The 12,742-nt window shown below is 36.1% G+C and overlaps 1 protein-coding gene across 1 annotated transcript in view; it reads right to left on the bottom strand.

The window, feature by feature from the left end:
- Positions 1–6,903: 6,903 nt before the first annotated feature.
- The window catches only part of ADGRB3 (adhesion G protein-coupled receptor B3), a 709,724-nt gene continuing 703,885 nt past the window's right edge, over positions 6,904–12,742 (bottom strand). The window contains exon 30 of the mRNA XM_090282641.1: positions 6,904–7,679. Within this exon, the coding sequence (XP_090138767.1) occupies positions 7,491–7,679 (189 nt within the window). The 3' untranslated portion in view covers positions 6,904–7,490. The remainder of the gene's footprint in view (positions 7,680–12,742) is intronic.

Here is a 12,742-nt window from a genome sequence, read left to right as displayed (position 1 = left end):
CCTATGTATAATGTCTCTTATATCTTCCTCAATAATTGGCCTTGTTTATATTACATGGCTGGATACCTTCTGAACAGACCTCGTATATCAGTGCCTTTTGCGAGAATTCTCATAGTAAAAAATTTTTTCTTTTCTACATAAATCCACCAAATTATTGTAATCCTATTTGTTGGTCTATGTGTCTGTAGAGATCCTAAGTTCCTTGAAAATAGGGATCATGTTTTGTTTACTGTTAAATCACCATCTTCTAAGAGGATCTTGACTGCAACTGGTTCTAAATCTTTGTTGAATAAATATATCAATGTATACCTTTTTATAAACCACTTCAAGTTCACTTCAAAATAATGTATAACCTAATTACTACATAAAGTTATCTTCTAGTCTATTCACAAAACACTCTAATTTTAGCAATGCAATTCTCAATTGAGAGAAAAAAACACTAGATAACTATATAATATTAGGTATTCATCTGAAAAGTTGACACCTACACAAAGCTAATTAAACAAAAGAATGGGAATTGAAGTGCTGACCTTCAGTTCTAATCTCTGTGCCCCTTCTTTTTGTTGAACATTGGTTATTAAAAGGGAGTTTAGTGGTTTCAGTGAGGCGGAAGCTGTACTCAGTCACACCTCAGGAGGCTTTCAAGCTTTTTACATAGGTGGTTGCTACCAGAAGAAGTATTTTCACAATGACGTGTTTGACTTTATGTAAGATGTTGCTGGCTGGGTGTTTTGAGATGACTGCCTGGTGATCCTCTAGTAGATTAAGCTCATGAATGAGACTTAACAATTTAGCTGGTTTTTAGGTGCCAATATACTAGTTTACTTGTGATCAAGAATGCCTTCTTATTCCCCTCAGCCTGACTAAACTTGAAATAGGCTGCTTCTTTACTCTAGGTCCCTGACTTGTCTTTTCTTAGAGCATTTACTTCAGAAAACTTGTAATTGTAAAATTTTAAATTTGCCTGATATAAATCTTTTTAAAAGCTTCTGGCCAGTTCTATGTATTTCTCAATGATCTGAGCCATGTTTTTGAAATGGAATCATCAAGTCAGTGTGCCTATTTGTGAGACAGTAGGAGACTAACAAGCAGGCACCTAGCTCCCAGTGTAAATCTACCTCCTATCATAAAGATATGGGAAAGTTTAATTTTTTTGGGGGGGGGGGGTAATGCCAAATAACACAGATGGCCTACAACCCTGCAAAAATCCCAGCTCTTAAAAATGTTCCAGCCATTTGAGTTCTGACTGAGTCTGGCCTCTCTCCCCTATTGCAGTAGCTTGAATAAAGTCTTTGTTGTCTGTGTGATTTTGCCCAGGGTAACTGTTGTTTTGACATCTGGGTGCCAGGTCTGTGGACATTGATTCATGTTAATGATGTTTTAAGCACTGACTTACAAGTCAAAGTCCCATTCTTTATATCTCAGAAAACTAAATATTTTTGAACCAGCATCTCAATACCAACAAAGTGTATGGCATTAAGGTACAAGCAGGAGTCCGAACTAAGAGATGATGAGTAAGTTCAGAATTTAAAAAAAATCAGATGTCCTCATCTAGCTTGTCATATTCACCACTTTCATTTTTGAATTATTTTTGCTTAAAGAGCCATGGCTATGGTCTAATATGAGTAATTCTTTTTCATAATTACTGCTGGCTGAACATTGACAACTTTTGAAAAATTCTTCTCATTCCAAAGAGCTTAGTTTCTTTCTCTGTGACAGTGTTGAATTTTATCTGAATCCTATGCCCTTGGAAGTAGCAGTGGTCAAGAAATCCCTCCACCCTTTTGTGTTCTAGGATATGACTTCTTGCAAAGAACCTCCCTCTTGATATTACTTATATAAGATTTTCAGAAGAACCCCTTGTTTGTGACAAAGTCAGATACAGATCCTCCAAGGTTCCTAGTCTTTGTCTCAAAAATTGCTTACTGAACTGTTTTTCCCCATTGACCAATCTGAACAAAATACTTTCTAACTTAATTTGACCAAACTTTAATTAGGCATCTTGCTTTCCCTCAGGCCCCTGGACTTTGGCCCACACTTGAGTTTAAACAAGTTTGGGGCAATGAACCAAACACTGGAAGGTGGAACAACCTCCTCTATACCATCTCTCCAAGAACTGGCTGGCCACAAAGAAAAACATTTCCTGTTCAACTACTGATTACACCATCTGCTTGCCCCACTTCCTGACATCCAGCCTTTCTAGTCTTGTTGACTCTTCCCTATAAAAGAAAATCCCTTTCTCTCTGATGTCTGGGGTGCTTATAAATCTTGGAGTTGAAGTGTTGTAATCCCTCTATCCTTATTGCAATGGTCTTTTCAAATAAAGTCTATCCTTATATAAATCTAAATTTGTTTTTTTAATACCTGAAAATGGTTGCCATTTTCATTGGTTGCCAAAGCTGCTTCTATCTCTATAGTCTATGGTTCATGGTTCTTAAATCTCTTTCCGCTGCACTATCCCAGTTACAAATTTAACTATAGAAACATCTCAGGGGCTAGATGATTTTGCATCATGGAAAATTGTGTGTAAATGAACATGCTAGACACATATTTAATTTACATTCTTTGATGAAGTACTACAAATTTGTAGAATTTAATTAATTGATTTTGACACAGATAACTCTGGAAAACTAAAACTAATAAAGTTTTGATATGAAGCTGAGAATGATTCAAAATTTATAAGTTTTCTGAAGCAGCAACTTCAGAAGTTTATTGACTGCAGTATATATATATTTTTAGTTGTGGCTACATGTTGTTACAGAGTGAAGCCAATCTGAAATTCAGGTTGGCTTCTCTTTTATATCCTATTACCTATGTGCAGATAATCCCCAAATTAATGAAATGACAACTACATTTTAAGAGGATTTGGAAAGTTAAGTGGGTGCAAATAGAAGCACAAAATGGATTATAGAACCAAACCTATTTAAGATCATCTGTTATTTTGGAAGGCAGCTATACTCATCATTATACTACCAACATTGCACTCACCTGTTATTCTCCATCAACCATGCTTTCTGCTATTACCAGCTCCTGGACTCACCACCCCCATGATAGTTGATGCATGTTTTCAGTTTTATGCTTCTACTACTTGCCTAAAAAACATCTCCATGCAACTTGTTATTTGGGGACTTAATTACTTAGAAGGAACAGGTAAAAATACTATTGTATTGCGCCAATGGCCTCAGAGTAGCAGTCAGAAGTCCTGGGCTATAATATTGGGTCTGTCATTTATTTATGATGATCTTAGGTAGGTTATTTAACCTCTTCTGAGCCCCCATATCTTTCTATAGTGATTAGTTAATTATTTATTTATTCATTCATTCATATTCTCACTCCCTCCCCCTTTGGCAACCATTAGCTTGTACTCTATATTTATGGATCTGTTGTTTAAATTATGCCTTTGCTTTGTTTTTAAATTCTACATATACATGAAATCATATGATATTTGTCTTTCTCTATTTTAACTTATTTCACTTAGTATGATACCCTCTAGGTCCATCCATGTTGCCAGAAGTGGCAAGATTTCATTCTTTTTATTGCTGAATATTCCGTTGTGTATATATGCCACATCTTCCTTATCCATACCTCTATTGATGGTGATATAGATGACTATTACTAGTAATGCAGCAATGTATATAGGGCTGCATATATCTTTGAGTTTGTGTTTTTATTTTCTTTGGATAAATACCCAGAAGTGGAATTGCTGGATTGTATGGCAGCTCTATTTTTAATTTATTGAGGAATCTCCATACTGTTTTCCATAATGGCTACACGAAAGTTCCCTTTTCTCCACATCCTTGTCAGTACTTGTTATTTGTTGACTTATTGATGATAGCCATTCTGACAGGTATCTCACTGTGGTATTTCTCTGATGATTAGCCATGTTGAGCATTTTTTATATTTTTCTTGGCGATCTGTATGTTGAGGCTTCATTTCTTTAGGATAATTATTTATGTGAACAAAAAGACAAGGGCAATACAAGCTTATTAATATTTAAATAATATTACTCATTTCACATATGTATTTTATATTTATAATAAATTGCGAGTTACTTAAATTTAGAGGAGAGGCCCTGCAGTCCCCTACCATTATGAGTAAACACATAATAGTCGTTCAATAAACATTTTTTAAATGTGTGATGAATGTATGAATGTATGACTGTAAGCAATACTAAAAAATTCCACAAATAATTCAATAAACATTTATTGTGTGAACATTATTGTGCTAGGTCCCTTAAGAGATACAAAAATGGATCAGACATGAATCCTGCCTTTCAGGCACTTACAGTCCACCAGAGAATATCAGAAAAATGTATAAATAACGAGATTAAATATTTTATAACTCCTAGGAGAGGTACAGAGCAGTGTCATAAGTTCACAGCAGAAGTTATTTCTAGCTTAAAAAATCATATAAAACTTCATGAAATTTAAATAATAAGGTGCACCTTAAAGCATAAGTAAAATCTGGATGTGGAGGAAGGGGAAGATCAGCCAGTTCACGGGCACAAAGATCCTGGTAGATTGTAAGTACAGTAGACCTGTCCATGACTTTGTAAGGGGTTCAGCTGCAGCTCAGCTTTGGTTGAGTATGTGTGTAAGTGCAGGGGAAACTTAAGAAATGGACTAGAAGAGAGCTTCCTTAAAATTATGATTGTTAGTATGTATTGACCTGCAATCTTTTCCTATAGATTAAATAAACAATAAATACCACTACAACTTGGCATCCTTCTTAGGGTAAACCCAAAATTCACCCTAACATTTTTAAGTATGCAATTTCTGGTTAGCTTTCATATATTAATCTAATATTGAGTTCCTAGAACTGGAGAAAAACAGAAGTAAAAAAATGTAAGATTTTGTTTTATGGTAGTGAATATACAGTTTTATAAAAAATATTAGTCTAATATATTGGGTTTTTGTTTTAAACATAGCTTTTTATGTATTCAAGTATTTGCTTATTGTGGGTATTTTCATCAAGATTTTACAGTTTGGAATGGGAACTGCATACATGGTTTTCATTCACTCTACAGGTTACTGAGATGGAGCTGAGCATCATGAATCTATATATGTATAGTATGTATGTATACAGACACATACATATATATGTATAGATCTATCTACAAAGATATAGATCTACAGATAGAGGGTAGAGATGGTTATATAGAGAGAAAGAAAGAAATATATTAAATATTATTCTATTCCTATCTTGTAAATTTAATAGGCATTTAATATTACAATAACATTATAGCATGAAGTTTTTCTTTTACTGAAAAATCGGTTGTTAGTTATGGTATACTCTTTTTTGCATAATGATGTCACTTTGATTTTTAAAATCTGATTAAAAATATACTTTTAACATCTTTACATTAAGAACATTATAAGTATCTGACAGGAGTTCAGCCTGAGCTGGACGGCTTTTAAGGCTCTAGCTTAGCGGCGCACTTGAATGTTGAAGCACCTTTGTCTCCAGTCTCAAGGTCTGCAGGGTGGGGTCCCCATGGCCCTGGGTGGCAGGAGCAGCTTACTTGAGTTTCTGACAGACCACAGAAAACAATGCATCTTAGATTTAACAACAGACGAATCTATTGGGTTGGCCAAAAAGTCTGTATGGTTTTTTCCATAAATAACATACATTTGTCATTTTCACCAATAACTATTGATTTGGATATTTTGTGTATGTCATCTATTTCCTGCTACTGGATTCTAGTGGGTAGAGGCCAGGGGTGCTGCTCAACATCTTCCAATGCATAAGACAGCCCCACAGCAAAGAATTATGTGGTCAAAATGTCAATAGTACAAGAAACTTCACAAACCACTTTTGACACATTCGATCAGTCACAGAACCTTCTCCATACACTGCACAAATCTTTTTTTGGCATTTCAGTTGTATTTTTACCTTTCTTGAAATAATAAAGCATGATATGCCAACAATGTTCCATATTTTCTTCCATCTTCAATATTGAAATGCACAAAAATTCACCAATTTTGATGTTTTTTAATGCATGCTGATATGACAGCTGTCACAATACAACATAATAAAATTATTTCAAGTGAAGATAAAGACAACTAAGCGCTACTAGAGCCATGGTAAGGAAAAAACTAAACGAACTTTTTGGCCATCTCCTCTCTACTCCCTTTACTTCTCTCAGACTAAAAAACACAATCTCATCAGCCATTCCTTGAAAAAACAAGGAAATTGTTGAAATCCTTCCCTGGGGTTTCCAATGTAATGCAGCTCTGAGGGAGGGGCCATATCACCCGCGTGGCTTTGACACCGTGGAGGACACTAGGGGTGGTTCTGCAGTCAGCTCACCTCAAACCTCCCACTTTTCAAACCAGAGAGAAATCACCTTGTACCAAATACATCCACTTCCTTTTTCCTTCTGCCTGAGAAGATACAGATTTCTTAAAACCCTGAATAAGTTCATTTTTCTCATATGCTGTGGAAAACTGTAGTACACGTCGTTTCTCTTGTGAACATGCAGTGAACTTCATTACGTACAGTAATCTTTTCCCTGTTATTACTTATAATAAACATTTTCCCTGTATTATTTTTTGTATGGTAACTTACTGTTTTCTACTAGTTGTCTTTTTGCCACAAGGTAGAAAAAAAACATTTAAGTAAGGGTATGATGGCAGCAGGTTTCTGACGAGCCCCATTTACATGATACATTTTTCCAAAGGGCGTTTATGTAGAAAATACAGAAGCACTAAACAAACCTACTATTACATTTGAGAAATCATTAGCCTCAAAGGAGTAATAATGGTATGCTATTAAAACCATGAATACATTTTCAGTATCTGTATTTTTAAAAAAAGTTTATAAATATGTAAATTTCCATCCAACAAATCTAAAATAAAATGCACTAAAAAACTGATATGTAGACAAAAGTTTATTTACACCATACAACATTTTAAATATTTTATACACAGCTGCAGCAGGGAAAGCTACTCAGAGCTTTCTAGAGAAAACTGCAATAATAAAGATGTGAAATATATTATTCATATAAAAGTGAGATTATTACTTTATTGCATTTAAAGCAATGAAGAATGTAGCTCAACAAACATTCATTTAATGACAAAAACTTTGCTTTTATATTATAAAGTAAAAAGTGTAGTAATGGCCAAACAGACTGTTATAAACTTTAAAAACTGCATAAATATATACATTGTGCTTCATGGTGAAGTTTTTTGAAAACTAAACCATATGAAGCGGTTACAACATGAATCGTTGCTTGAGGTTTATCTATAAAGATTACCTTACAAATCCATTCCACAGGTACTTACAACACAGGATGGTCAGAACTGTACACCTGGTCCTCTCTCCACTAGCTTGACTAGGGAGAAGTTACCATAAGCAAAAACCACTGACATTTGGCACGTGAGGGTCCTGACATTGGATAGTCACGCTGTCCAGGTAGAAATGTCAGCCTTCCCAAGTCTTAAGTGTCAGTGCAATAAATTTTGTTTCCATCTCAGTCCATTTTGATTTAGTTAAACTTCTGTTTGAAAGTCACCCTCTTGCACGTCCAGAGGCAAATTCAGACACTTCTCCCACTCTGCTGGCCTCAGTTCCAAAGCATCCTTTGCCTCTGTATCTAAGACATTGATTGTGGTGTAATGTTGGTATTCATTGGGGTTTTTGAAAGTGTCCCATGGATTCTTGTTTGGTGCTGGGTTTTCCTGTTGAGAAGAGAGGAGAAGAGAGTCATTTATTTGATGACTAGAATTGCTGCTTGTTGAAGTTTCCAAGAAGAGAGTGTGTTTGTAACCTTAATCCAGTTCATGCGATAGAAAGATGATATAAAATTGTGGCCAGCTGCAGGAAATGGTTTTGATTTCAGCTTTCTTTTATTGAACAAACTGATGAAGACGTTCTTTAAGTTGTCCTAAAATTCTCCAGCAATCAAAGGAAGTGAATAGCATTGCGGAAGGCGAAGTAGACCATGTTTTGCTTTGAGCATCTTGTGAAATGTCAGGATGGCTGTACATTCAGGTAGGAAGTAGCACCAAATTACCACTAAGATTACATGTAGCAGATTTAAGTATTTGCCAGAATCTCTGGTGGGATAAACACAATTTGAGGATGTGTAATGGAGCATGTTATGTAATAATGAAAACAGTTACCCAAACTGGCCATATTTCATAAAACTGAAAATTGATCACTGTCTTTGCTTAGTTTTTCTTCAAAAATTGTCCTTTTCAGAATATTAAAATGATGTTATGTTCTTCTGTGTCATCTATTTTTTCTGCTGTGCATTCCCCACAATTTTCTATATATTTAGGTGGCACATTAATTTCATAAAAATCATTCTTCCCTTCAAAGAGCATAGCTTTTTAGAAAATACATCCAGCAATATAAGGTTTTTTTTTAAACTGTCTACCAACTACCATTCCTTCTTATGTTTCATAGTGTACACCCTCCTGTTACCTAATCTCTGCCTAACTATGACTCCACACAAACCTTCCATGTTGTAGGTTACAAGTGCTCAGTAATTATGAGTGGACATTATTTGAGGTTTCTATACTTTAATATTTTGCTAAGATTTTATGGTGAACTTGCTTTATTTTAAGTAAGTATTGTTTAAAGATTTCTGCAGAATGAGGGAATTTGAATGGGATAGACCAAGTTGAGTAACGCTGAAGAACAAGCAGGCAATCATGACTGAAAGCTCCTTAGATAAAATTAAACTGAGACAACTATAGTAGCTGAACGTGTTCTTACTCCCTCCCCACCCCAATTCTAGCCTTTAAATAGTTATAATCAATTAGCAGGGGGAACATAAAACAAGCATTTGAATTATTATCTGCATTCTACTCTGTAAGTTAAAAATCATTCTAAGGTATAAATAAGAAAAAGAGACAACCTATAGAAATCTTCATCATAACTAGAAAATAAATTATTAAAAGTCCTTAATACAACAGATGTTTCAGCACTTATTAGTCTCAATCATGACAACATACAATAAAAAAATAGCTAATAGTAAAGATTTAATAAAAAGTTCACTTGCAGGATATGTGCAGGGGATTAACTCTGTTTAGTATAATATCCTAAAGTCTTGTAACTCACCCTCTTTTCTCCCTCCTTTTTTCCCTTTCTCCTTCCTTGCCCCCCTTCAACCTGTATTTATCAGCTGCTCTGTGTTGGGCACCATATTACGCCTTGGGGAGAATAAGGTGATAAATAAGGTGGAAAAGCAGCATGGTCCATTAGGGATCATAAGATTCAAAGCCTGACATGGACAGGTCCAAACTCCGACTGCTCCATTTTGTACGAATGTAACCTTGAGCAATTTACTCAATTTCTCTGAACCTCAACTTTCATATTTGTAAAACAGAGATACATAAGCTTTGTATTGTGGGCCAAAGGAGTTGGCAGATCATGACCTACTTTGTGGGGCTGCAAAAATAAAAAGTGGAGCTGCCTAGCATAACACCTAATGTTTAGTAAATACAGTATAGTAACCACACTTATTATGAAGGTGTTCATAGTTAAATGGAGGTATAAAAGATCTATCTAATCAACGAGGATGGAGAGATGGCTTCTTTTTGCAGAAAGCACATAATCTTGCTGAGAAGAGTGACATTGGGGCTGACTTAGAATGACGGGCTTGGGCATGAAGACATATGTAGGGTTGGAGGGTGGACGGCTGAACAGTCATGCATACTAAGAAGTAAAAATCCAGCAGCATGAGAACAGAGACCAATTCATTTTAGTTGCAGTACAAAAGAATAGCAAGGAAAACAAAACAAAAACAAGCAGAAGGTAAATGAGGGGCTTTATATGCCAGGCTAGTATGTCTGAAATTTATTTTGTAGTTTGAGGGTACCACAGTGACCTGAATCATCAATCAGCAATTGAAACATTCACCGGTGTGAATTGTGTTGAATCAAACCACAGAGTGGATTTATCCAAGGCAAGGGCTGTGTCTAAACAAGCCTTCTGAGAATCCTTAGTTTGACAGCAAGTTCAGTCCTAAAAGGATTCCTGATATGTAAAGTGTTAGTTCACTTGCTTTGAAAATAGGAATTTCATTATGTTTGGAACAGGTATGATTTTCCTTTTATATTTTGAAGATCAAGCACCATGGAAACATGAAGTAAATTGGCCAATTTTAAACTTTTTCAGAATGTCTAGATTCTAATGTCAGAGTATTACTGCTCGTGTGTGACTGATTGAATTCCTGGGAAGTTCTGTTAGTGGGTAATAAATTAAGGTTGGCTTTCATGTTCATCTCCTCTGGCATCCCGTGGCTCTCCCAGCTGAACCGAGGTTCTCCCCATTGTTCACAAATGTATGGACGCCCTTTAGGTGAGGAGCCCTGTGCCACTTTGGTACTGCAGAGTTACTACACCCAGCAGTCAGAGTGAGACAGGATCTGCAGGGAGTGGGAGGGCTGGCAGTCAGGCGGTGGTGGCCACAAGCTCCTGACCTTCCTGTATGGTTGGCTGTGACAAGAGCGGAGCCTACAGACTCTCACATGGCAAGGTGTGACATTGTCAGTGGCTCAAGTGAATGAATGATAAACTGTGGAACAGCCCAAAGAGATCACTGAATTTGGCAGTGAGAGCTACAGGCACCAGGAAAGGTTTCAATGGAGGCCTGAATCTTATAAGATTTAATCAGAGTTAGTATAAGTTACTGAATTTCTGCAGCTGTTTTTGTTTATTTTGAGCTCAAGCACAGAAGAGAGAAGATGGAGTCAAACTGAAACATGTGTGAGAAAGGCCTAATCAATTATAAATTCAGAATAAGCCAAACATGCATGAAACCTCCCAAAATGCTATTTTTTTGGAAATAGAATAGTAGCTGAACATGAGAATTCAGAGCACCAAAACACAGCAAGCAGAGCTGCCTGGGTGTTTCTTGGCACTCATGGGTCCAGGGGCAGGCTAGCTATCACCTGCAGATAAACTGCTCCCTCCCTCCATCCTTTACTCTCCCTCTTTCCCTTTCTTACTCCCTCCGTCTTTTCTTTCTTTCCTTCTGCCAACCTACCAATATTGGGGAAAAAGAGATGTTGATGGAGAATAGTCTGTGAGACACATTCAAAGTAAAGAAATTTTTTAATAACACCTTTCCCTTGTAGTGTGATTTAAGTTTTGCTCTACCTGGAAATAGGGAAATGGACTAAATGGTCTTCGAGTCCCCAAACTCTACATAATTACCATCATTTGTAGTGCTGGGCAGGTGTTGCGAGATAGTTGCCAAAAAAAGGAGGAGGGGGGAGGTTTGATCAAGATTTTTGTTTTGAAAATGTCTCTCTCTACCCAATTATGCAATTTTCATTAGCAATATGCCACTCCAAATTATGATAGAATTAATGATAATGGAATTCGTGTTCACTATTAATCAAAACTGAGTAAGAAACTTTTTTCTGTTCTCAAATTGAGGACGATAGTCAAGCATCAATGACAACCCTATCTTCCGTACTCCTACTTCCCAAATGATAAATATTTATACATCTTTTTTAAAAAAAGACATGCTACTACAGAAATGTGGTATGATTAGTACACTATTTTGGTTGTTAGGAAACTAAGATGCAGATATTTGTGCCATTAATGATTTAATAGCCAGACCACATGACAAGGGGAAATTACAATCATATTATAGCAGTCAGCCAGCTGTATCTGTTACATAACTCTTTCAAGATTTGTAAATATAAACTTCTCCTTTTATTTTAAACAAATAAAACTTTCTTCAATTTATTTTAAATAAAAGTTTCAATATTTCAAAATGAGTAGCTAATGTGTTTGGGTAATCTCAATGATGCAATTCTCATTTGCCTACTAACTAAAAATTGACAGTTTAATTGGAGATGAGAAAGAACCATTCATTACATTCAAGTGTCCTCTATATGCCTAGCATTGTGTTAGTGATTACATATGTAATGCATGATTCCTGCTGTAAAGAAGAAAATAGATATATACAAAAACTATTTACAGACCAAGTAAGAGTCAAAAGTATTTCTTATAACTGTCGTTTAACAAGCACAGATTGAACTATTATGGACATGTAATATATCAAGAGCAACCCTTTACCGATAACTTAGCATGACCAGCGCTGTACTAGTACTGAGAGGAACACAAGAAAAACATAAAGATACGTGAATTCTTGCTCTTGATAAACTAATGTTACTAACTGGGAAGCTAGGACTAAGACTCATCCATAACACAGGTACAAGAGTCACTAGAGTTAAAAGGTGATTAAACACCATGTACCTTAGAGAGAGATAGACAGATGATAGACAGATAGACAGATAGATAAATAGATAGATAGGTCTCAGAAAGTTAGGAGGAGGGGCATCCAAGGACTTCGGGGGTTCAGGAAGAGAAAGAGCACTGCATTTGGAGTGAAGAGTGGTGTCAAGTGGCAGTCCAACTGTTTCTCTTACAGCTGAGTCTCAGCTCCTTACCCTCTCAGGTGTCCTGCCTGCTTTGGGAAGTGCTGTGAGGCATGAAGGAAGCATATATTACTGGTTTTTATGCTCAATTTAGGAGAAAATTGAATTTTATAAACTTGAGCTGGGTAACTGGCTCAAGATCAGTAGTTCTTGGTTGAGCTTCCTACTACTCTACTGCTTTCCGGCCTCCTGGTCCAGCGCCTTCACAAATAATCATGCATTCTTCTCTGGAGCTCTGACTGTGCCATGCTCATAGTAACTGTAAAAGGTCATTTTATTTGATGAAGTCAGATGCTAGGATTGTAGTAGTGTGAAGGAATGAGAAGAGAATGGTCACATCAA

The sequence above is a fragment of the Furipterus horrens genome, unplaced genomic scaffold (genome assembly GCF_987537825.1).
Source record: "Furipterus horrens unplaced genomic scaffold, mFurHor1.1.pri manual_scaffold_6, whole genome shotgun sequence".
Classification (NCBI taxonomy): domain Eukaryota; kingdom Metazoa; phylum Chordata; class Mammalia; order Chiroptera; family Furipteridae; genus Furipterus; species Furipterus horrens.
The sequence above is the reverse complement of the archived record's forward strand: the minus strand, read 5'-3'. Positions and strand labels throughout refer to the sequence as shown.